We start from the raw sequence: 25,324 nt of genomic DNA on the forward strand, positions 1-25,324 counted from the left end.
CTTTTCTCTATCTATGGGTCTGTTTCTATTTTGTTTTGTTCGTTTATTTTGTTCATTAGATACTGCATTTAAGTGAAATCATATATTTCTCTTTCTCTGACTGGCTTATTTCAGTTAACATAATACTATTCAGGTCCATTTATGCTGTTGCAAAGGGTAAGATTTCCTTCTTTTTTTTTTTTTTTTTTACAACTGAGTAGTATTCCATTGTGCAAATATACTATCACTTTTTTTGTCCACTCATCTACTTGGGCTGCTTAAAAATCTAGGCTATTGCAAACAATGCTGCAGTGAACATAGGGTGGGTATATTTTTTCAAATTAGTGTTTAGGGTCTTTTTTGGATATATTCCCAGAATGGAATTGCTGGGTCATAAGGCAGTTCCATTTTTAATTTTTTGAGGAGCTTCCATACAGTTTTCCACAGTGGTTGCACCAGTCTGCATTCTTACCAATAGTGCATGAGGGTTCCCTTTTCTCCACATCCTTGCCAATACTTGTTTATTGACTTATTGATGATAGCCATTCTGACAGGTGTGACGTGATATCTCATTGTGGTTCTATTTGCATTTCTCTGATGATTAGCGATGTTGAGAATCTTTTCATATGTCTGTTAGCCATCTGTATGTCCTCTTTGGAGAAGTGTCTATTCAGGTCCTTTGTCAATTTTTAAAATTGGATTGTTCTTTTTTTTTTAGTGTTGAGTTTTATAAGTGCTTTATAAATTTTGGATATTAACACCTTATCAGATGTATCATTGGCAAGTATGTTCTCCCAATCAGTGGGGTTGTCTTTTCATTTTATTGATAGTTTCCTTTGTTTATTTGTATTTTTATTTTTTTGGTTAATCCTCACCTGAGGATATTTTTCCATTGATTAACAAACATTAATGTGAGAGAAACGCATTGATTGGTTGCCTCCTGCAGGGCCCTGATCAGGGCCAGGGTTCAAACTGCAACCCAGGTACGTGTCCTTGACCAGGAATCGAACCCAAGACCCTTCAGTTTTTGGGCCAGTGCTCTAACCACTGAGCAAAACTGGCCAGGGCAGTAGTTTCTTTTGTTTAAAGTGATTATTTGTATATATGTATTTATTGTCATTTTATTCTTTTAACTGTGTTCCTCTGTTGTTTTTTCCTCCTTCTTCTTATTCTTTTTCTTCTTCCTCCTCTTTTCTCTTTCCTCCTCCTCCCTCCTCTTTCCCCCTCATTCTTCCCCTCCTCCTTTCTCCTCTTCCTTCCCCTCCTCTATTCCCCTCCTCCCTCCTTCTCCTTGATAGCCTTGCTGGGTAAAGTAGTCTTGATTGTAGGTCCTTGCTTTAAGATTCTCTCTTTGTCTTTAACCTTTGCCATTTTAATTATGATATGTCTTGGTGTGGGCCTCTTTGGGTTCATCTCATTTGGGGCTCTTTGTGCTCCCTGGACTTGTGTGTCTTTTTCTTTCACCGCATTAGGGAAGTTTTTGGTAATTATTTCTTCAAATAGGTTTTTGGTACTGTGCTTGCTCTTCTCCTTCTGGTACCCCTATGATGTGGATATTGTTATTCTTTATGTTGTCCCAAAGGTCCCTTAAACTGTCCTCATTAAATACTTTTTAAAAAACGTATCTCTATTGTTGAAAGTATTACAGATGTCTCCCCTTGTGTCCCCCCATTTACCCCCTCCATCCTGCTCCTGCCTCACCCAGGCATTCACTGCACTATTGTCTATGTGTCCATGGGTTATGCATATAAATTCTTCGGTTAATCTCATTTTCTTTTTGCTTCTCTGATTGGGTGTTTTTTCTGCCTTATCTTTCAAATCACTGATTTGATCCTCTGCTTTATTCAACCTACTATTTATTCCTTTCAGTGTATTCTTCAATTCAGATATTATATTCTTCATTTTTCACTGGTTCTATTTTATGGTTTCTCTCTCTATTTTTTTCATGCTGTTGGATATCTTTATAACCATTGCTTTGTACTCTATATTTGATAAATTGCTTGCCTCCATTTTATTTTTTTAATTTATTTTATTTTTTAATTTTATTTTTGTTATAGATGTTTCTCCTTTTTTACCCCATTGACACCCTCCTCCCCATCCCCCCCGCCCCATCTCTGGCTTTGTTGTCCATGTCCATTGGTTATGCATACATGCATATAAGTTCTGTGGTTTATCTCTTCCCACCCCCACCCCACCCCCTCTTCTGAGGGTTGTCAGTCTGTACCCTACTTCTGTGTTTCTGGGTCTACCCTATTCCTCAGACTGTTATATTCATTATATTCCATATATAAGTGAGATCATGTGGTATTTGTCTTTTTCTGCTTGGCCTGTTTCAGTTAGGATAATACTTTCCAGGTCCCTCCATGTCGTCTCAAAGGTTAAGAGATCTTTCTTTCTTACAGCTGCATAGTACTCCATTGTGTATATGTACCACAGCTTTTTTATCCATTCGTGTACTGATGGACACTTGGGCTGTTTCCAGATCTTAGCTATTGTAAATAGTGCTGCTATGAACATGGGGGTACATATCTTCTTTCTGATTGGTGTTTCAGGCTTCTTAGGGTATATTGTTAGAAGTGGGATCACTGGGTCAAATGGAAGTTCAATTTTTAATTTTTTGAGGTAACACCATATTGTTTTCCATAGTGGCTGCACCAGTCTGCATTCCCACCAGCAGTGCACTAGAGTCCCCTTTTCTCTACACCCTCGCCAACACTTGTTTGATGATTTGTTGATGGTGGCCATTCTGACAGGTGTGAGGTGATTTTAATTTGCATCTCTTTGATGATTAGTGATGTTGAGCATTTCTTCATATATCTCTTGGCTTGTCTCCAGTTTATTTCACTCTTTTTCTAGAGAGTTCTATTCTTTCATTTGGGGCATGTTTCTTTGTTTCCCTATTTTGGCTGCCTCTTTGTGTTTGTCTCTGTGTATTAGATAGATCTGCTGTGACTCCCAGTCATTGTGGGGTGGCCTTATGTAGTAGGTGTCCTGTGGGGTCCAGTGGTGCAGTTTCCTTGATCATTTGAACTGGGTGATCCAGGAATGTTCCTTGTGTGGGTTATGTGGGCCTTCCTGTTGTAATTGAATCTTGATTGCCATTGGCCTGTTCATGTGTAGGATTGACCCTTTGACTGGCTGACTGTGAGGCTTAACCCAGACCACAGTGTGTGAGTTGCTGTGCAGGTGATGACCACATGAAACGAAATTTGCCTCAATAGGGTCTGTTGTCTGCCAAGATCTCCCTTTGGATAGACTGCTTGTGAAACTTATTGAATCCTGTTCTGATGTTGTCTGAAGCTGACCACTGGGTGTATTGCTTCTGGGCCTCTTGGGAGGGACTCTGGTGGTGCAGGCCAATGTCAGACACTGCCTGTGACTGGCCCTGGGCAGTCTGGAGCAGTCCCGATGTGGCTTCTTATGTAAATCCTTGGTTATAAAACTTCTCTTCAGCTAGTCTTCAGTTGGTTATTCAGGATAGTTGTTGTATAATTTAGTTGTAATTCCAGTTTGGTCCTTGGAAGAGATGAGTGTAGCCTTTACCCCCTCTGATGCCATCTTGAATTCTTTAGAAATCTGTCCTTAGTCCCTGTCCAAAAGTTGTGAAACAACTATCTTATGTTTTCTTCTAGAAGCTTAGTTTTATCTTTTACATTTTGGTCTGTGACCCATCTGAAACTAGTTTTTACTATGGTATAAGGATTTCTAAAAAGTTTTTTTAATCAGTTGATTAGATAGATGTAGGTGTTTTTCTGGACTCACTCTCTTGATCTATTTGTACAATGTTTTATCAGTACCACACTGTTTTAATTATTGTAGCTTTGTAAGATTGTTATTTTTTTTTACATTTTCTGTAGAGTTCAGCAGTGAATTCCTTTGTGCCTGGAATGTTTTTGGGTGAAGGGTTGGAAGGTTTTAAAATACAAATTCAATTTATTTAACCGATATATGATTCAGATTTTTCATTTTTTCCTATGTCAGTTTTGGAAAATTGCATTTAAAGAAATTTATTCTAAATTGTTGAATTGTTATAAAGTTGCTTTTAATATCACCTTAATGTCCTGTTGTTGTCTATAGGAACTGATTTTTTTTTTTTTAATGTTTTTATTGATTTTTTTTTTGGAGAGAGAGATAGAAATTGATGTGAGAGAAAAACATTAATTGGCTGCCTCCTGCACACCTCCTACTGGGGATCGAACCCGAAATCCATGCATGTGCCCTAACCAGGAACTGAACCGGGACCTCTCAGTCTATGGTTGGATGCTCAATCCACTGAGCCACACTGGCTGGGCTATATAGGAACTGTTTTATGACCCCCTTTTCATTCCTGATATTGGTATCTTTTTGTTTTTGGTTAATCCTCACCCAAGGATATTTTTCCATTGATTTTTTAGACACAGTGGAGAGGGGTGGGAGAGAAACATTGACGGGCCGGGGATCGAACTTGCGATCCAGGTATGCGCCCTTGACTGGGAATCAAACCTGTGACCCTTTGGTCCGCAGGCCAATACTCTAATTGCTGAGCCAAACTGGACAGGGTAGTATCTTTATTTTTTTTTCTAAAGTTTTTGGATCAGTCTTGCCAGGGTTATATTAATCTTTAAAAAAAAATCCAGATTTTGGGGTCAAACTAATATTTTGGTAATATATTTTCTATTTTATTTACCTTTGCTCTTTTATTTCTTTGTTTCTACTCTTTCAGATTTAATCTGGTTTTTTCCTAGTATTTTTGAGTTAGAAGTTAAGATCATTGATGTTACACTTTCCTTGTTTTCTAATATATGCATTTCATATGTAAAATATTTCCCTGTAAGTACTCCTTTAACTACATTATACAAATTTTGATGTGTGTCCAGTTCAAATTATTTTCTAATTTCTGTTGTGATTTCTCTGATTCACAGATCATTTAGAAGTTTACTGTTTAATTTCTAAATATGTGGGGATTTTTTTTTTAGGTACTTAGATTTTTAGTTTTATTCCATGATACTTAGAGAATATATTGTTTATACATTGTAAAACATATCTGTGTGTATATATATGTATATGTGTGTATATATATTTTACACACACACATATATATGTATATATATGTGTATACATGTGTATACACACACACACACACACACACACACACAGAATATATTATTTATGATTTCATTTCTTAAATGTCTACTGAGGTTAGTTTTATGGCCTAGCTTAGGGTCTGTTTTCGTGAATATTACATGTGTGGTCCTTAATTTTGCTCAGCAGTATTTTAGGTTTTCAGTGTAGATATTTTCCACATTTTTCATTAAATAAATGGATATGGCAATTGGTGGATGTAATGGTCTGTAAATACTAATTAGGTCAAATAGATTGTTTTATTTATTGAATTATTATTATTTAATTGAAATATAATTCACATACAAAACATCTAACATTTTAAATATACAGCTCTTTGATTTTTAGTTTATTCACAAGGTTGTGCAACCATCATCGCTAATTCCAGAACATTTTCATCATCCCCCAACAAAATCTTACATCTGTTAGCAGTCACTCTTCATTTCCCCTGCCTATGCCTGACAACCACTAATCTATTTTGTCTCTGTGAATTTGCAATATTCTGGACATTTCAAAAGTGGAATCATAATATTTGGGCTTTGTGTTTGGCTTCTTTCACTGAATATGTTTTCAGCTTATCTGTGTTGCATGTATTGATATTTTCTTCTTATGGCTAAATAATACCCTTTTGTGTGTAAAAACCATGTTTTATTAATTCATTTTATGGTTATTTTTATTTCTACTTCTTGTCTATTATGAATACTGCTATAAACATTCATGTTTAACATTAAAGACAATGAAAGAACCTTAAAGCAAGAGAGAGACAGAAAGTTATTTACAAGGGAGTTCCCATTAGACTGTCAGCTGATTTCTCAATAGAAACATTGCAGGCCAGAAGGGAGTGGCATGAAGTATACAAAGTAATGAAAGGCAAGAGTCTGAATCCAAGACCACTCTATCCAGAAAGGCTATCATTCAAAATGGAAGGTGAAATAAAGAGCCTCGCAGACAAGAAAAAAGCTAACGGAATTCACCACCTCAAAACCAGCAGAAATAGTAAAGGGACTTCTGTAAGAAGAAGGAGGAGGAGGAGGTGGAGGAGGAGGAGAAGAAAGAAGGATAGATGGGGAGGGAGAGAGAGAGAAAGAGGAGAACACAGGCATAAAATAAAAATGGCAACTAATAAGTATCTATCAATAATAACCTTAAATGTAAATGGCTTAAATACTCAAATCAAAAGACATACGGTAGCTGATTGGGTAAGAAAACACCCATATATATGCTATCTAAAAGAGACCCACCTCACAACAAAAGACTCACACAGGATGAAAGTGAAGGGATGGAAAAAAACTTTCAAGGTAAACGGAAATGAAAAAAAGCTGGTGTAGCAATACCTCGTATCTGATAAGATAGACTTCAAAACAAGGGCTATAATAAGAGACAAGAAGGTCATTACATAATATTAAAGGGATCAATCCAACAAGAGGATATAACCCTGGTAAACATATATGCACTAAATACGGGGACACCAAAATATATTTAAAAACTTCTGGAAGACTTCAAGGGAGAAATCAATAGCAATACAGTCATAGTGGGTGACTTTAACACCCACTGACATCACTGGATAGGTATTCTAGACAAAAAATTAACAAGGACACAGAGTCCTTAAATGACGAACTAGATCAGTTGGACTTAATTGATATTTACAGAACATTTCACCCCAAAGCTGCAGAATATACATTCTTCTCAAGTGCACATGGGACATTCTTGAAGATAGATCACATGTTAGGACACAAAGTAAGTCTCTACAAATTCAAGAAGGTTGAAATCATATCAAGCATCTTCTCAGATCACAGGGGCATGAAACTAGAAATCAGTTACAGCAAAAATGTTCAAACAAATGGAGGCTAGATAGCATGTTACTAAACAATAAATGGGTTACCAAAGAGATCAAGGAAGAAATCAAAAACTTCCTGCGAACCAATGAAAATGAACAAACAACAACACAAAATCTATAGGATTCAGCAAAAGCAGTCCTGAGAGGGAAGTTCATAAAACTAAAGCCTGCCTCAAGAAACAAACAAAAAAAAATTATTGACTTTCTAACCATACAACTTAAGGAACTAGAAAGTAAACAAAAATAAAAACCCAGAGGAAGTAGAAGGAAAGAAATAGTAAAGGTCAGAGCAGAAATAAATGACATCGACACTAAAAAAACACTTCAAAAGATTAATGAAACAGAGCTGGTTCTTTGAAAAGATAAACAAGATTGATGGACCCTTAGAGAGACTCACCAAGAAACAAAGAGAGGACCCAAATAAACAAATCAGAAGGGAAAGAGAAGTAACAACTGACACCAGAGAAATACAAAGGATAATTAAAACATACCATGAACAATTATACGCCAACAAATTGGACAGTCTAGGCAAAATGGGCAAGTTTCTAGAAACACATAGTTCCCCAGAATGGAACCAGGAAGAGATAGAACACTTGAACAGACTAATAACAACTAAGGGAAATGAAGATAAAATCAAGAAACTCAACAGAAAACAAAAACTCAGGCCTGGATGGCTTCAGAGGGGAGTTCTACTGAACATTTAAAGAAGGGCTAACACCCATTCTCCACAAACTATTCCCAAAAGTCCAACAAGACAGAAGACTTCCAAACTCATTTTATGAGGCCAGCATAATTCTAATTCCAAAACCAGAAAAAGACACTTCAAAGAAAGCAAACTACAGGCCAGTATCCCTGATGAACACATTTGGCAAAATCCTTAACAAAATATTAGCAAATCGGATCCAGCAATACATCAAAAAAATTATTATTCATGACCAAGTGGGATTGATCCCAGGGATGCGAGGATGGTATAATATTAACAAATCAGTGAATGTGATACACCACATAAACAAAATGAAGGATTAAAAACCATATGATCATATCAATAGATGCTGAAAAAGTATTTGACAAAATCCAGCACCCGTTTCTGATAAAAACACTCAGCAATAATGGAACAGAGGGACCATATCTTGACATAATAAAGGTCCTGTACGAAAAACCTACAGCCAACATCATACTTAATTGGCAAAAACTAAAAGCATTTCCCTTAAGAACAGGAACAAGACAGGGATGCCCACTTTCATCAATTTTATTTAACGTAGTGCTGGAAGTCTTAGCCACAGCAATTAGATATGAAGAAAACAAAAAAGGGATCCAAATCGGAAAGGAGAAAGTGAAACTGTCATTATTTACAGATTACATGATACTGCACATAGAAAACCCTAAATAGACCCCATAAAAAAACTACTAGATTTAATAAATGAATTTGGCAAAGTAGCAGGATACAAAATAACATCAAGAAATCGATGTCAGCCCTGGCTGGTTTGGCTCAGCGGTTAGAGCGTCGGCCTGCGGTCTGGAGAGACCCGGGTTCGGTTCCCGCTAAGGGCATGTACCTTGGTTGCAGTTTGTCCCCGGCCCTGGTTGGGTCGTGCGGGTGGCAGCCACTCGATGTGTTGCTTTCACGTCGATGTTTCTCTCTCTCTCCCTCTCTCCCTCCCACTCTGTCTGAACAAAATATCGAAAAATGTCCTCGGGTGAGGATAAAAAAAAAAAGTCTTTATGCTTTTTATTTTTTATTTATTTATTTTTTATCCTCACCCGAGGATATTTTTCCATTTTTTGTACAGATAGAGTGGGAGGGAGAGAGAGGAAGGGAGAGAGAGAGAGAAACATAGACGTGAAGGGACACATCGAGTGGCTGCCACCCGCACGACCAACCAGGGCCGGGGACAAACTGCAACCGAAGTACGTGCCCTTAGCGGGAACCGAACCCAGGTCTCTCTGTACCGCAGGCCGACGCTCTAACCGCTGAGCCAAACTGGCCAGGGCTCTTTATGCTTTTTAAATGGCTTTGTGCTACCTCTAAATTGTTGTCCTACATGTAGTAGGCAAATGAAAGGTTTAATAAACTAGTATGTTAGGTTTATTTTCAAGATGAGATAAAGATATTTATGTTTGGGTGCATTTTATACATCAGCTTATTTTCAGAAGTATTTCTAACTTGTACTTGTATATATTTTTTTTTTTAGTGAAAATATTCTCTTTGGAATGGGAAATCCTCTGCTGGACATCACTGCTGTAGTAGATAAGAATTTCCTTGATAAGTAAGTATTAAACTCTTCATCTGCACTATGTGAAACATGTCTAAAGAAAAACTGATGAAAACTTTAGAACTGAATTTAATGTGTAACACCTTCAATTGGAGAAAAACTCAGGTAATTTAAACCTGTTAATTGCAAGTACACTATCATTATTTATTGACTAATTGATCACAATTTTCCCTGGGAAAACCTGGTCCATTTGTTTATTTCTATTGCTATTTTCACTTCAAATTTATTTTTTTATTCTTTGTAAGGAAGAAGTATATGACTTATCTAATGATTTAATTTCCAATTTTTCAAATTAAAAAATTCCCCCAATTTAGAAATTCCTCTTAGTGGAACATTCACCCCAAAGCAGCAGAATACACATTATTTTCAAGTGCACATGGAACATTTTCTAGGGTAGACCACATGTAGGACACAGAACAAGTCTCAATAAATTTAAGAAGATTAAACTTATATCAGGCATCTTCTTTGACCATAATGGTATAAAACTAGAAATCAATCACAAAGAAAACTGAAAAACACACAAAGACATGGAGGCTAAATAACATGATACTAAACAATGAATGATTAACAATGAGATTAAGGAAGAAATCAAAACCTACGTTGAACAAGTGAAAATGAGAACACTACAACACTAAACCTATGGGACACAACGAAAGTAGTCCTAAGAGGAAAATTCATAGCATTAGAAGCCTACCTCAAGAAACAAGAAAAATCTCAAATAAACAATCCAGTTTTAAACTTAAAGGAACCAGAAAAATTATAAACAAAGCCCAAAGTGAGTAAAAGAAAGGAAATAATAAAGATCAGAGTAGAAATAAATGAAATAAAGTCTAAAGAAACAGTGCAATACATCATTGAAACCAAGAGCTGGTTCTTTGAAAAGATATACAAGATTGACCAATCTTTAACCTATCATCAATAATTCAACAAACAAGTGTGATAATGTGGAGAAAAGGAAACCCCCATTCACTGTTGGTTACAATGTAGATTGGTGCAGTCACCATAGAAAACAGTATGAAGGCTCCTCAAAAACTTAAAAATGGGCCCTGGCCAGTTTGGCTCAGTGGTGAGAGCGTCGGCCTGTGGTACGCAGAGACCTGGTTTCGGTTCCCGCTAAGGGCATGTACCTTGGTTGCAGTTTGTCCCCCGCCATGGTTGGTCATGCAGGTGGTAGCCACTCAGTGTGTCCCTTTCACATTGTTGTTTCTCTCTCTCTCTTCCTCTCTCTCCAACCCACTCTATCTGAACAAAAAATGGAAAAAAATGTCCTCCAGTGAGGATAAAAAAAAACAAAAATAAAACCTTAAAAATGGAACTGCTTTATGATTGAACAACTCAACTTGTGGGTAGAATATATCTGAGGAAATCGAAAACACTAATTATATGCACCCCTATGTTCATTTTAGCATTATTTACAATAGCCAAGATATGGAAGCAACCCAAGTGTGCATCAACAGATGAGTGAATGAAATAGCTGTGGTACATACATACAATGGAATATTACTCAACAATAAAAAAGAATGAAATTTCATCATTTGCGATAGCATGGATGGATCTGGAGAGCATTAGGCTAAGTGAAATAAGTCAGACAGAGAAAAACCAACTACCATATGATTTCATTTATATGTGGACTGTAAAGAACAAAATAAACGAACAAACAAAATAGAAACTGACTCGTAGATACTGAGAACAGACTAATGGTTGTTAGAGTGCAGAGGGTTTGAGGGGCTGGGTGAAAAAGGGGAAGGGATAAAGAAATACAAACTGGTAGTTACAAGATAGTCATGAAGATATAAAATATAGCATAGGAAATATAGTTAATAATATTGTAACAACTGTGTATGGTGCCAGATGGGTACTTGAAATATTGGGGGCATCACCATGTAAAGGATATGATTGTCTAACCATTTTTCTGTATAACTGAAACTAAAAATAATGTTGAACGTAAACTGTAATTTAAAAATAAAATATAAAAAAAGAAAGAAGCCAGACAAAAGAATACATAGTGTATGATTCCATTTATGAGACCATACAAAATTCATTTTAATGTATAGTGACAAAACAGATGGTTGGCTTCACATGCATTGGCCAGGGTGTGGTAGAGTGTGGGAAGGAGAAGATTATAAAGGGACAGGAGGGAGCTTTTAGGGGTGTGTTCCTTATTTTAATTATGTGATGATTTCATGAATATGTACATGTATCAAAACTTATCAAATTGTATACTTTAGATATATACAGTGTACTATATGTCAGTTTTAACTCAAAGCTTTCTAAACAAAAAATATCAATTGAAGACATCCAGGCTTCATATGGAGAGGACCGAGTGGTTGGAGATAAGAGGCCTCTGGCCTATAGTCAGTGAGGAACCATGAAAGTGAACTTAGAAGTGGATTCTCCATTCTCTGTTGAGCGCTAAGATGATTGCAGCAACCTCATGAGAGACCATGAGCCAGAAAAACTCAGTTAAGCCATTCCTGGATTCCTGACCATCATATATTGTGAGATAATAACTATTTGTTATTTTAATCTCCTAAGATATGGGTGAATTTGTTGTAGTGCCAAAGAACACTCATACATAAATTAAAAGCTTTTTTTTTTTTTTTTTAATCTTCACCCAAGAATATTGAGAATATTTTTTCCATTGATTTTTAGATAGAGTGTGAGGGAGGAATGGAGGTAGAGAGGGGAGAGAGAGAGAGAGACAGACATCGATTGGTTGCCTCCTACACGACCCCCTCTTCTGAGGTTTGTCAGTCTGTACATTACTACTGTGTCTCTGAGTCTATTTTGTTCATCAGCTTATTTTGTTCATTCCACAAATAAGTGAGATCATGTGATATTTGTCTTTCTCTGACTGGCTTATTTCGGTTAGCATAATACTCTCCAGGTCCCTCCATGTTGTCTCAAAGGAGAAGAGATCTTTCTTACAGTGCCATAGTATTTCATTGTGTATATGTACCACAGCTTCTTTATCTTCTCATCTATTGATGGACACTTGGGCTGTTTCCAGATCTCAGTGATTATAAATAGTGCTGCTTTGAACATAGGGGTACATATATTCTTTCTGATTGGTGTTTCAGGCTTCTTAGGATATATTCCTAGAAGGGGATCACTACGTCAAATGGCAGTTCCATTTTTAACTTCTTGAGGTAACACCATATTGTTTTCCATAGTGGTTGCACCAGTCTGCATTCCCATCAGCAGTGTACTTGAGTCCCCTTTTCTCCACACCCTCGACAACACTTGTTTGATGATTTGTTGATGGCACCCATTCTGACAGGTGTAAGGTGATACCTTATAGTTGTTTTAATTTGCATCTCTCTGATGATTAGTAATGTTGAGCATTTTTTCATATGTCTCTTGGCCATTTGTATGTCCTTTTTGGAGACGTGTCTAATTAGGTTCTCTGTCCATTTTTCATTTGGGTTCTTTGTCTTCCTTTTGTTGAGTTGTATGAGTACTTCATGTATTTCAGAAATTAAGCCCTGGCCGGTTTGGCTCAGCGGTTGGAGTGTCCGCCTGCGGTCTGGAGAGACCCGCTTTCAGTTCCCGCTAAGGGCATGTACCTCGGTTGCAGTTTGTCCCCAGCCCTGGTTGGTCGTGCGGGTGGCAGCCACTCGATGTGTCCCTTTCACCACATCGATGTTTCTCTCTCTCTCTCTCTTCCTCTCTCTCCCTCCCACTCTATCTGTACAAAAAAAAAAAAAAAAAGGAAAAATGTCCTCAGGTGAGGATAAAAAAAAATAAAATAAAGGAAAAATTAATTCCTTAGCTGATGTATTGTTGGCAAATATGCTCTCCCATGTAGTGGGTTCCCTTTTAATTTTGATGCTTGTTTCTTTTGCTGTGCAGAAGCTTTTAAGTTTGATGGAGTCCCATGTATTAATTTTTTCCTTTGTTTTTCTTGCCTTAGGCGATATATCATTGAAAATTCTGCTGTGTGTGATGTCTGAAACTTTGTTGCCTCTCTTTTCTTGATTTTTATGGATTCACGTCACATTTAAGTCTTTTATCTATTTTGAGTTTATTGGTTGTCTAGCTTCATTTTTTGTCACGTATCTGCCCAATTTTCCCAGCACCATTTATTGAAGAGGCTGTCTTTACTCTATTGTACGTTCTTGCCATCTTTGTCAAATATTAAATAAGCATAATGTCTTGGGTCAATTTCTGGGTTCTCTGTTCTGTTCCATTGATCTATATGCCTGTTCATGTGCCAGTACCAGGCTGTTTTGATTACAGTGGCTTTGTAGTATAACCTGAAATCTGGTATTGTGATCCCTCATACTTTGTTCTTCTTTTTCAAGATTGCAGTGGCTGTTTGGGGTCTTTTTTGGTTCCATATAAACTTTTGAAGTATTTGTTCTACTTCCATGAAATATGTCATTGGTATTTTGATGGGGATAGCATTGAATCTATAGATTTCTTTGGGTAGTACGGACATTTTTATGATGTTAATTCTTCCAATCCATGAACAAGGAATATGCTTCCACTTTTTTTTTTCCGTGTGTATTTCATTTTTTATTATTTATTTATTTTTAAAATTTTTATTGTTGAATGTATTACAGATGTTCCTTATTTTTCCCCCATTGACCCCCTCCTCCCCACTCCCACCCCACTCCTGCCTTTTCCCACACTATTGTCTGTGTCCATTGCTTATGCATATAAATTCTTTGGTTTATTTCTTCCCACGCCCCCAACCCCTTTCCCTTTGAGGTTTGTTAGTCTAGCATTGAATTTGTACTTCTTAATCCCTTCACCTTTTTCACCCATTCCCCCAACCGCCCTACTATATGGCAACCAACAAAATGTTCTCTGTATCTATGAGAATGTTTCTGTTCTGCCTCTTCATTTTGTTTGTAGATTTCATTGTCGATAGATACGTATTCACTGCCATTTTGTTTGTTCATATAGTTTATCTTTTTCTTCAAAAAGACCCTTCATCATTTCATATAATAACAGTTTGGTGGTGATGAACTCCTTTAACTTTTTCTTGTCTGGGAAACTCTTTATATGGCCATCGATTCTAAATGACAGCTTTGCAGGATAGAGTAATCTTGGTCGTAGTTTCTTGCTTTTCATCATTCTGAATATTTCTTGCCACTTCCTTCTGGCCTGCAAAGTTTCTTTTGAGAAATCAGCTGAAAGCTTTATGGGAACTCTCTTGTAGGTAACTAACTGCCTTTCTCTTGCTGCTTTTAAGATTCTCTCTTTGTCTTGAACCTTTTGCATTTTGATGATGATGTGTCTTGGTGTGGGCCTCCTGGGGTTCATCTTGTTTGGGACTCTCTGTGCTTCCTGGACTTGTATGTCTGTTTCCTTCACCAAATTAGGAAAGTTTTCTGCCATTATTGTTTCAAACAGGTTTTCGGTTTCTTGTTCTCGCTCTTCTCCTTCTGGCACCCCCAAAATGCAGATGTTGGCACGCTTGAAGTTGTCCCAGAGGCTCCTTACACTATCCTCATTTTTTTGTATTTTTTTTTCTTTTTGCTGTTCTGATTGGGTATTTTTTGCTTGCTCGTATTCCAAATTGATGGTTTGCTTCGTGAATTTACCTTCTCTGCTATTGAATCTGTGTAAATTATTCTTTATTTCAGTTAATGCCTCCTTCATTTCTGACTGTGCATCCATCATTTCTGACTGGTCCTTTTTTATGTTTTTGAGGCCCTCACTAAGTTCAGTGAGGTTCTCACTAAGTTCATTGAGCATCCTTATAAGCAGTATTTTGAACTCAGCATCTGTTAGGTTACTTATCTCCATTTCACTTAGTTCTTTTCTTGGGGTTTTGTTCTGTTCTTTCATTTGAGCCCTGTTTCTTTGTCTCCTCATTTTGGCTGCCTCCTTGTGTTTGTTTCTGTGTATTACTTAATGAGAGGTGTGGGGCTATCTGAGACCAGATGCTGCTTGTTTGAAAGAATTTAGGAAAACCTGAAGCAGGATCCAAGACAGGCCAATCCTATGGTTAAGCAAGTGGCAACAGCTTGGGTGGACCTGAAAGTTGGGTGGGATGGGGCCCCAGGGAATCACCAGGGCGGGGCTACCAGTGTGAGCCAGGTTGCTGGAGTCCCAGATATGGCGGCTATCTGCCGCCCCAGGGAAGGGCTCACTGAAGGATCAAAGGCCTCTGACAGCTCATTTGTCCTTGAGAAAGCCCCCTCTCCAGCCCTTGCTCTAGTGCCACACAGCTCAGTTTTTCCCTGTATGTCTTTGGTGCCCTTCGAGCTGCCTCCCCTCCAAGCTTAGAGGAGTAAGTCCGATAAGTGCATGCACGGGCCCTTTAAGGAGCTGCCTGGGACTCCAGCCGCGTCAGCTTCCCTGAGCCTCAGTTCCCGCTGGTTTTTCCAGCCAGAAGTTATGGGAACTTCTCTTTCTGGCACTGGAACCCTGAGTTGGGCGTCTGGTGTGGGAGGGGGACCCCTCAATCCTAAGGGAGGACCTTCCCAGCCAAGGTGTCCTCCTGATTTTTATCCGCCATACGTGGGTGTTGCTTCCACTTTTTTATATCTTCCTCTATTTCTTTTTTCAATGTCCTGTAGTTTTCTTTTACTTTTTTGGTTAAATTTATTCCTAGGTATCTTAATTTTTCTGCTCAATGGTATATGGGATTTTTTTTTTTTTTTTAGTTTCTCTTTCTGTGAGTTCATAATTGGTGTATAAGAATGCTGTCGATTTGTTGATTAATTTTGTATCCTGCCAAATTCATTTATTAGCTCTAGTAGATTTTTGATGGAGTTTTTAGGGTTTTCCAGGTACAATGTCATATCATCTGTGAATAATGACAGTTTTAGTTCCTCCTTTCCAATTTGGATCCCATTTCTTTTTCCTTCTTTTCTAATTGCTGCAGCTAAGACTTTCAGTACTATGTTAAATAAGAGTGGCGATAGTGGGCATCCCTGTCTTATTCTTGTCTTAAGAGAGATGATTTTAATTTTTGCCCATTGCTTATGATGTTGGCTGTAGGTTTTTCGTATATGGCCTTTATTATGTCAAGATATGATCCCTCTATTGCCACACTGCTGAGTGTTTTTATCTAAAATGGGTGCTGGATTTTGTCAAAGGCATTTTCATTGTCTGTTGATATGATCATATGGTTTTTTATCTTTCATGTTGTTTACATGGTGTATCACGTTTATGGATTTGCCCAATATTGTACCATCTTTTCATCCCTGGGATGAATCTCACTTTATCATGGTGAATAATTTTTTTAATGTATTGCTGGATCCGATTTGCTAATATTTTGTTAAGGATTTTGGCATCTGTGTTCATCAGGGATATTGGCCTGTAGTTTTCTTTCTTTGTAATGTTTTTATCTTATTTTGGAATTAGAATTATGCTGACCTCATAAAATGAGTTTGTAAGTCTTTCATCTTCTTGGATTTCTTGGAATAGTTTGAGGAGAATGGGTGTTATATCTTCTTTGTATGTTGGTAAAACTCACCCGTGAAACCATCTGTGCCTGGGCTTTTGTTTTCTTAGTTTCTCGATTACGTCTTCCATTTCCTTAGTTTTTATTAGCCTGTTTAAGTTTTCTAACTCTTCCTGGTTCAGTTTTGGGAGAGTGTTTCTGGAAATTTGTCTATTTTGCCTAGATTGTCCAATTTATTGCCGTATAATTGTTCATACTATTTGTTAATGAACCTTTGTATTTTTGTGGTGTCTTTTGTTACTTTTTCTCTTTCATTTCTGATTCTGTTTATTTGGGTCCTCTCTTTTTGTTTCTTAGTGAGTCTTGCTAAGGGTCCATCAATCTTGTTTATCTTTTCAAAGAACCAGCTCTTTGTTTCATTGATCTTTTGAAGTGTTTTTTTAGTTTCGATGTCGTTTATTTCTGCTCTAACTTTTACTATTTCTTTCCTTCTACCTGGTCTGGGTTTTTCTTTTTGTTTACTTTCCAGTTTTTTAAGTTGTATGGTTAGAAAGTCAATTAGGAATTTTTCTTGTTTCTGGAGGTAGGCCTGAAGTGCTATAAAGTTCTTTCTCAGGACTGCTTTTGCTTCGTCCCATAGATTTTGTGTTGTTATGTGTTTATTTTTATTGGTTTGCAGGAGGTTTTTAATTTCTTCCTTGATCTCCTTGGTAACCCACTCATTCTTTAATAACATGCTATTTAGCCTCCATGTATTTGAATGTTTTTGTTTTAATTGATTTCTAGTTTCATGCCATGGTGATCTGAGAAGATGCTTGATATGATTTCAGTCTTCTTGAACTTGTAGAGACTTAGTTTGTGTCCTAACATGTGGTCTGTCTTTGAGAATGTCACATGTGCACTTGAGAAGAATGTGAATTCTGCAGTTTTGGGGTGTAATTCTCTGTAGATATCTATTAAATACATTTGATCTAGTGCATCATTTAGAATCTCTGTTTCCTTCTTAATTTTTTGTCTGGAGGACCTATCCAGTGATGTCAGTGGTCTGTTGAAGTCCCCTGCTATGATTGTATTGTTCTTGATTTCTCCTTTGAAGTCCTTCAGAATTTTTTAAATGTATTTTGGTGCTCCTATGTGGGTGCATATATCTTTTCCAAGGTTATATACTCCTGTTGGATAGATCCTTTCAATATTATGTAGTGGCTCTTTGTCTCTAGTTATGGCCTTCATTTTGAAGTCTATTTTATTGGCTATGAGTATTGATACCCCAGCTTTTTTTTTCTTTTTGTTTGCTTGGGAAATTTTTTTTTGCATCCGTTCACTTTCAACCTATGTGTCTTTTGTTGTGAGGTGGGTTTCTTGTAAGCAACATATGTATAAGTCATGCTTTCTTATTCATTTATCTACTCAGTGTCTTTGGAGTGTTTAAACCATATACATTTCAGGTTATTATTGATAAGTACTTATTTATTGACCTTTTTGTTCATTATGGTTATGTTTCCCTTCCTATTTCTTCTGCTTATTATAGCAGTCCTTTTAACATTTCTTGGAGTGCCGGTTTGGTGCTAATATATTCTCTTAGCTTTTTATTTTTTGGTCTGGGAAGCTCTTTATTTCATCTTCTATTTTGAATGATAGCCTTGCTGGACAGAGTAGTCTTGGATTCAGGTCCTTGTTTTTCATTACCTTGATTACTTCATGCCATTCCCTTCTGGCCTGTAGTGTTTCTGTTGAGAAGTCAGCTGATAGTCTTTTGGGGGTCCTTTTCTAGGTAACCTGTTGCTTATCTCTTGCTGCCTTTAGGATTCTCTCTTTGTATTTACTTTTTGCCATTTTAATTATTATCTTGGTGTGGGCCTTTTTGGGGTCTTCTTACTTGGGGCTCTCTGTACTTTTTGTACTTGCATGCCTTTTTCCTTTATCAAGCTAGGAACGTTTTTTATCACTATTTCTTCAAATATATTCTCTATCCCTTGCTCATTTTCATCTTCTTCTTCTGTCACTCCTATGGTGCAGATGTTGTTATATTTCATATTGTCTCACAGTTCTCTTATGCTCTTTTCCTGTTTTTCAATTGTTTTTATTTCTTTTCTGATTGGGTGATTTTTTTTTCTACCTTGTCTTCTAAGTTACTGGTATGGTCCTCGGCTTCCTCTACTCTGCTGGTTATTCTTTCCAGTGTGTTCTTTATTTCTGCTATGTCATTCTTCATTTCCAATTGTTTTTCAATGTTTCTATGTTTTTACTCATGCTGTTGATCTTCCTTATGATTATTACTCTGAACTCTCCCTCTGATATCTTGCTTAATTGTATGTCATTTATTTCTTCTGCAGAATTATCTTGTTCTTTCATTTGGTATTTGTCTTTTTGTTTTACCATTTTGGCTGTCTCAGTGGGTTTTGGAGCCTGCCAAATTATCCCTGTAGGTGTTTGTGTTCTGCTGCTTGTGGCTCCCCCTACTGGGTTTGGATGATTGTGGGAGGACCCATGTTAAGCACCAGTGTAAAGTCTTACTTTCCTGGGTAAATTTGCAAACCAAGGATAGGCTCAGTTATCCTCTAGCTTTTTGCCTGGTGGCTACTAGTCTCAGTTACTTGATGATCCTCAATTTGTAGCCCTTAGCTAAGTGAAAAATTCCTCAGGTGTAAGAGGATTTCCAGTGGGTGGGGCACTTGCTTGTCATCAGACTCCATGTTAACGAGCCTCAGTTTGCATTTCTGAGTCCTGGCCTGATGCTGTTGAAATCCTGCAGAAGGGGCTGTTCCTTCTCCCTCAGGCTCTGGGAAGGGGCTCTTTGAGTAAGATGGCTACTGTCTTTGGAGGGAGTGATTCAGCATGAAACTCCTGGTGTCCCCTTGTCTAGCTCTCTCCTGAGCCAGGAGCCCTGGACTCTCTCCACACAGTTCCAGTCCAGTCTGCCCTCCCTCAGCTGGAGCCAAAGATGATTGTCTGTAGGTGAGATGGTGCATTTTAAAAGCCCTGCTTTCTCAGCTGGAAGCCCACTCATCTACAATAGCTTTCTCCTGCCAGTCATGGGCTCTCAGCCCACCCTCTTGTGCCTCCAAAGTTCCTACTAGGCTTGATTTGGCGTCCTCTTTATGTTCCTGGTTGTATGGGCTATCTGCAGCTGCTTTTCAGTTGTTGTTTTTTTTTTCCATGATTTGTCTATATTTCAGTTGTAATTCTAGTTTGGTCATGGGAGACAGTCTGTGTAGCTTCCATTCACTCTGCCACCATTTTCCAATCCCAAATGGTTAGGTTTTTAATAACATATCTTTAGTGATTATTGCTAAATTTGTTAGCTTCAAAAATCATAAAAATAAAAAAATTATAAATTCAAACCATGTAGAAGTGGTTAAAGTAAAAATAAAATCTGAAGTACGTTATGATCTCTACAGCTGTGCTGTATACTAGAACTTTCTGTGATGGTAGAAATACAGTTAAACCTTGAAATAATAGATTAATTTGGGCGATGGGGTGTTCGTTAAAGCTTTTCAGTTTGTTGTATAATAAAGTAGGTTTTCTGAATTCATATGTTAAAAACTTCATAGATTAGTTTTCCTGTTTGTACTTACATAGACACGTTTGTGTAATTATAATTAAATATGTATGAAACATTTAATTTCATAGAAATGTGTTCTATATGTATTACTGTAATTTTAAATTTATACTGTATAAGTCTAGTAAATGTGTGCATTCACCAATCACTGCAAGTAATCAAATGTACATGGCTGGGCTGTGGCTTAGTGCATATTGGAACATGGGCCACATGTGTTAAAACTGCTGCAGAAAGTCACACCATGCGGCCCCGGGCCAGTTTGGCTCAGCGATTAGTGTCGGCTTGCAGTCCAGAGAGACCCGGGTTCAGTTCCCGCTAAGGGCAAGAACCTCAGTTGCAGTTTGTCCCCGGCCCTGGTTGGGTCATGCGGTGGCAGCCACTCGATGTGTCTCTCTCACATTGATGTTTCTCTCTCTCTTTTCCTCTTTCTCCCTCCCACTCTGTCTGAACAAAAAATGGAGAAATGTCCCAGGGTGAGGATAAAAAAAAAGAGAAGTCACATCATGTGACAACAGAAGCAATTACCTACCGCTCCAGATTTGGGGTGATCACATTCTAATCATTTTCCCAACATTGTTTACTAGTAGTGACTCTTGGATTTGAATATGTAGACTATAGTTGCAGATGTGTAATATTTATGTCAATGAAATTACTACAGTGTTTTTTTCCAACACATGACTCATTCACTAAAATTTGTTAAAAATAACGGTGAATTAATAACGAAAACCCCACAAACCTTTTAATTTAATTATAAGCAAATCTTGGTTAAAAGCATTTAAAAATCAACAGGGTGTTAATTTTCACATATGACACTTGGACTGGAAATTTTGTCTTTTAATCCGAAGTCCATTATATCGATCTCTGAAAAATTGAGGGTCTACTGTATTGTGTATCTGTGCTGTTCAGTATGGTAACCTAAACAGTAGTCATATTTAGCTTTGAACATTTGAAGTATGGTTGTGTAACTTATGAATTGAATTTAAAATTTTTGTTTAATTTTAATTAATTTAAACTTAATTAGTCATGTGTGATTAGTGGTTATAATATTAAACATGGTAGCTTAGGTTTTGTACAATTTTATAGTTTTTGTCTAGGTGTTAAAAAATTAAATTGTTGCTATTGTGAGTATAACATTTTTTTCAACATTTTTTAGATTGTTGCTGTATTTGGAAACAATACTGGATTTTGAATATTTTCTTTAACTCACCTGTAACTTGCATTAAAAGGAAGATGGTTTTTGGCTATTGTGATTCTCTCTTTTATAATAGTAGAGTCTTACAATTTGAAATAAACTGGTATTTGATTCTGAATATTGATATTATTTCACATATTAAGTGATTGGTCATGAGTTGCTCTGGGGCTTCCTTGAAGAAGACCTAAATTATGGATACTAAATGACCACAGACTCATTTATGAAGTTTTCACTTTGCCCTAGATATAATTAGATGGTATTCCTTGTAGATTTTCTGATATTCAGACTTGACTGTAAATATTAAGGAAAATGGTATTCATAAGATTTACCTAAAACATGGATTAATTTTTTAAAATTGATTTTAGAGCGGGAGGAAGGCAGAGAGGGTGAGAAGGAGGGAGGGAGAGAGAGAGAGAGAGAGAGGAGGGGGGAGAGAGATGGGGAGAGAGTGAAACATCTATGTGAGAGAGAGACATCGATTTGCACCCCAACTGGGTATAAACCCGAAACCTAGGTATGTGCCCTGACCTAGAATTGAACCCACAACCTTCTGGTGCATGGGACAACACTTCAACCACCTGAGCCACACCTGCCAGAGCAATACCAATTCATTTCTAACAGTTTATTTAAGCTCAGTATAGATTTTTTGGAGCACCTGCTTTGTGATCAGCATTTTTCTAAATAGCAGGAATACAGTGTTGAGTAAATTTCTTGCCTTTAGCATCTAGTAATCTAATTGAGGAGACAGATGTAGTGAAGTTACTTTATTACTGTGGCATTATAGAATAGAGGTTAATTATGAGTGTTCTCTGGGGCCATTTACAGTTGTCTGACCTTGGTTATGTTTTTTAATCTATGGAAGGTCACTTTCCTTGTGAGTAAATTAGTACTATTATAATAAGAATATTAAAATAGGAATATTATAATGTGAGGAATGAATGGGATAATTTATATTTTCCATATGTTAGCTAATATTATTTGGCTACTAAGGAGCTTGGAGTGTTGCTCATATCACTGTTTTGGCAATGGGGTTTAAGTAGGGGAATGACATGGTTGGATTCACATTTCAAATTATATAAATCACTGTCTGCAGTAGGTCAATGGATTTGAGGAGATAGATTAAAAGAGGTGGTAGTGATAGACCTGTTGAGAGGCGATAGAAAGTTCAATAATATGTTAGTGTTATAAAGGGAAGACTTGATAATTGTTTTAATAAACTGGGCAAAGGAACCAGGGATGATATTTCAACTTTTGGTTTTAGTAAGTACAGTGATACCTCGATTCTCGAACGCCTCGGATTTCGACCAAATCGGTATTCGACCAGGAGATTCGAGAAACTTTTGTCTTGGAATCCGAACAAATATTTGGAACTCGAACTTCCGAGATGAGCCGAGTTGAACCGAATGGCGTTCATTCGGCCCAGCGCGCCTTGCTTGCGTCATCAGTGTGAGTGCAGAGAGAGAGTCACGCTTTGTGGAGAGAGTCACGCTTTACACTGAATTTAACCCTTAGACATACTGTACACTTTTATTTCTTGTTGAGACTTATGTTTTTCTACATATTATATACAAATTAGGCCAGTAAATAGGCATTTTCTGGGGCTTGGAACGAATTAATCCAGTTTCCATTATTTCCTATTGGGTTTCTTTGCTTCGGTTCTCGAACAATTTGGTTCTCGACCGTCCTCCTGGAACGAATTATGTTCGAGAAACGAGGTATCACTGTATATGGTGATGTTTACAACTGAGGGAGTATGGGTAAAGGACATGTTAGAGGGGATAGGGAAATTGAGTTCAGTTTTGTTTATGCATGAGATGAATATGTGATATCTACGTGGGCATATTTAGGAGAGAGTTTGACTTATGTTTCAGGTGGATAGAGGGTTCATGGCTGGAGAGATGTACAGTAAGTAAACATATTTAATTGTACTTTTACATGATGCCATTCAATAATGTTAGCTATTATTACCACCACCACCACCACCACCACCACCACCACCATCATCATCATCATTATCATTATATAGGTGGAATACAAAGAAACCAACAGAGATCCTTTCTGGAGAAAGGGTATAAAGTAAAAGGACAAGTGGGCTGGAAGATAGAACATTTAATAGATGGATAGATGAAGAACTATAGAAGGCAATGGAGAAGAAATAGTGAGCTTTTAGCAGAAGAACTAAGACAGGGTCTTACGAAGTATAGTGAGTTTCTATGACAGATGTGGTTAATAGTATCAGATGTAGCATGTCTAATAACATAAGGCCTATACAAGTCCAGTGGAGATAAATCAACAAACAAGTGTTGGCAAGGAAATGGAGAAAAGGGAATTGCACTGTTGGTGGAATTGCAAATTGGTTCAGACACAATGGAAAGCAGTATGGAGATTCCTCAGAAATGAAAAACAGAGCTACCTTATGACCTAGCAATTCCACTTCTGGGTATATATATATTCGAAGAATTCTAAAACACTAATTTGAAAAGATACACGTGCCTCTCTGTTCTTTGCAGCATTATTTACAATAGCAAAGACATGGAAGCAGCTCAAGGGCCTATTAGTAGATGAGTGGGTAAAGAAGACGTACATACATAATATTAGCCATAAAAAATAATGAAATATCATTTGTGAGAGCATGGATGGGGCTGGAGAGCATTAGGCTAAGTCAGACAGAAAAATAAATATCTCATGATTTCACTTGTATGTGGACTGTAAAGAACAAAATAAACGAATAAACAAATAGAAACAGACTAATAGATACAGAGAACAAACTGAGGGTTGCCAGATGGGAGGTGTATTAGGGGGGCTGGGTAAAAAAGGTATAGGGATGAAGAATTACAAGTTGGTAGTTATGAAATAATCACAGGGATGTAAAGTACAGCATAGGGAATATAGTCAATAATATTGTAATAATTATGTATGCCTCTAGGTGTATACTAGAATTATAGGGATTGCTGATTGATTAAATTATATAATTGTGGCCCTGGTCGGTTTGGCTCAGCGGTTAGAGCATTGGCCCACGGACCAGAGTCCTGGGTTCTGTTCCCACTAAGGACACATACCTCGGTTGCAATTTGTCCCTGGCCCCGGTTGGGGTTGTTTGGGTGGCAACCACTCGATGTGTCTCTCTCACATTGATGTTTCTTCCTCTCTCCCTCCCGCTTTATCTGAAGATAAATGCAAAAATGTCCTCGGGTGAGGATAAAGAAAAAAAAAATTATATAATTGTGTATACAATATGCTATCTAGACAACTGAAACTAATATAAAATAATAGTGAATGTTGACTGTAATAAAAAATAATTTTTAAAACAAAAACCAATAGTCCAGTGGATTTGACAATAGGATGTCAGTCTTGACCTTAGCTACATAAATCACAGTGAAGTGATAGGGACAGAAGCCAGATTAAAGTGTATTTAGAAATAAATGGGGAGTGTCATGTAAAGTGTACCAATTCTTTTGATGTGGCCGAAAAGCCAAGCAGTGACATAGCACACCTACCAAATTTAAAAAAAAAAAAATGCCTTTAATGAAAATATGTGGCTAGTCATTTGGAATAATTATCAACTTAAAAAAAAAAAGACTAAAGAAAGAAAAATTTGAGAATATAAGGAGTATAACTCTGTTTAGATGTAAATCTAGTTTAATTCTTTTTCCTTCAGATTTCTCTGAGTTTTATTTTTTAAATTTATCTTTATTGAAAGTATTATAGATGTTCCCCCTTTTTCTCCCATTGATCTCCTCCTCCCTGCTCCCATTCCCCCAACCTTCATCACACTATTGAATTTTAATCCTCATCTAGCTTACTAATGAGAATTTAAAATGTTATTTTCATAATCCTTGTACTTTTGCTGTTATTTTCTTTCTACCCTGTGGTTTACTCTTAATCTGTTTCTTTATAAGCCTCTTAAATTTCAGCTTTAATATGAAATGTTATGGTGATTAACATTTTTTACTTTTGGCCTGCCTTTTCCTCCTCTCTATTTATGTTTTAATCAGTCTTAATTTTTTAATTGCAAGAGCCA

General features: G+C 37.1%; 1 protein-coding gene across 7 annotated transcripts in view; it reads left to right on the forward strand.

Moving 5' to 3' along the window:
• ADK (adenosine kinase) overlaps positions 1-25,324 on the forward strand; it is a 630,959-nt gene that overhangs the window by 55,190 nt on the left and 550,445 nt on the right. For 6 of the 7 annotated variants that reach the window (XM_036265166.1, XM_036265171.1, XM_036265184.1 and 3 more), the window contains exon 2: positions 9,109-9,183. In XM_036265166.1, coding sequence (XP_036121059.1) covers positions 9,109-9,183 — 75 coding nt within the window. Of the gene's footprint in view, positions 1-9,108; positions 9,184-25,324 lie in introns of those variants that run through there. The other variant, XM_036265168.1, reaches the window with a different exon arrangement.

Source organism: Molossus molossus, unplaced genomic scaffold, assembly GCF_014108415.1.
Source record: "Molossus molossus isolate mMolMol1 unplaced genomic scaffold, mMolMol1.p scaffold_m16_p_17, whole genome shotgun sequence".
Taxonomy (NCBI): domain Eukaryota; kingdom Metazoa; phylum Chordata; class Mammalia; order Chiroptera; family Molossidae; genus Molossus; species Molossus molossus.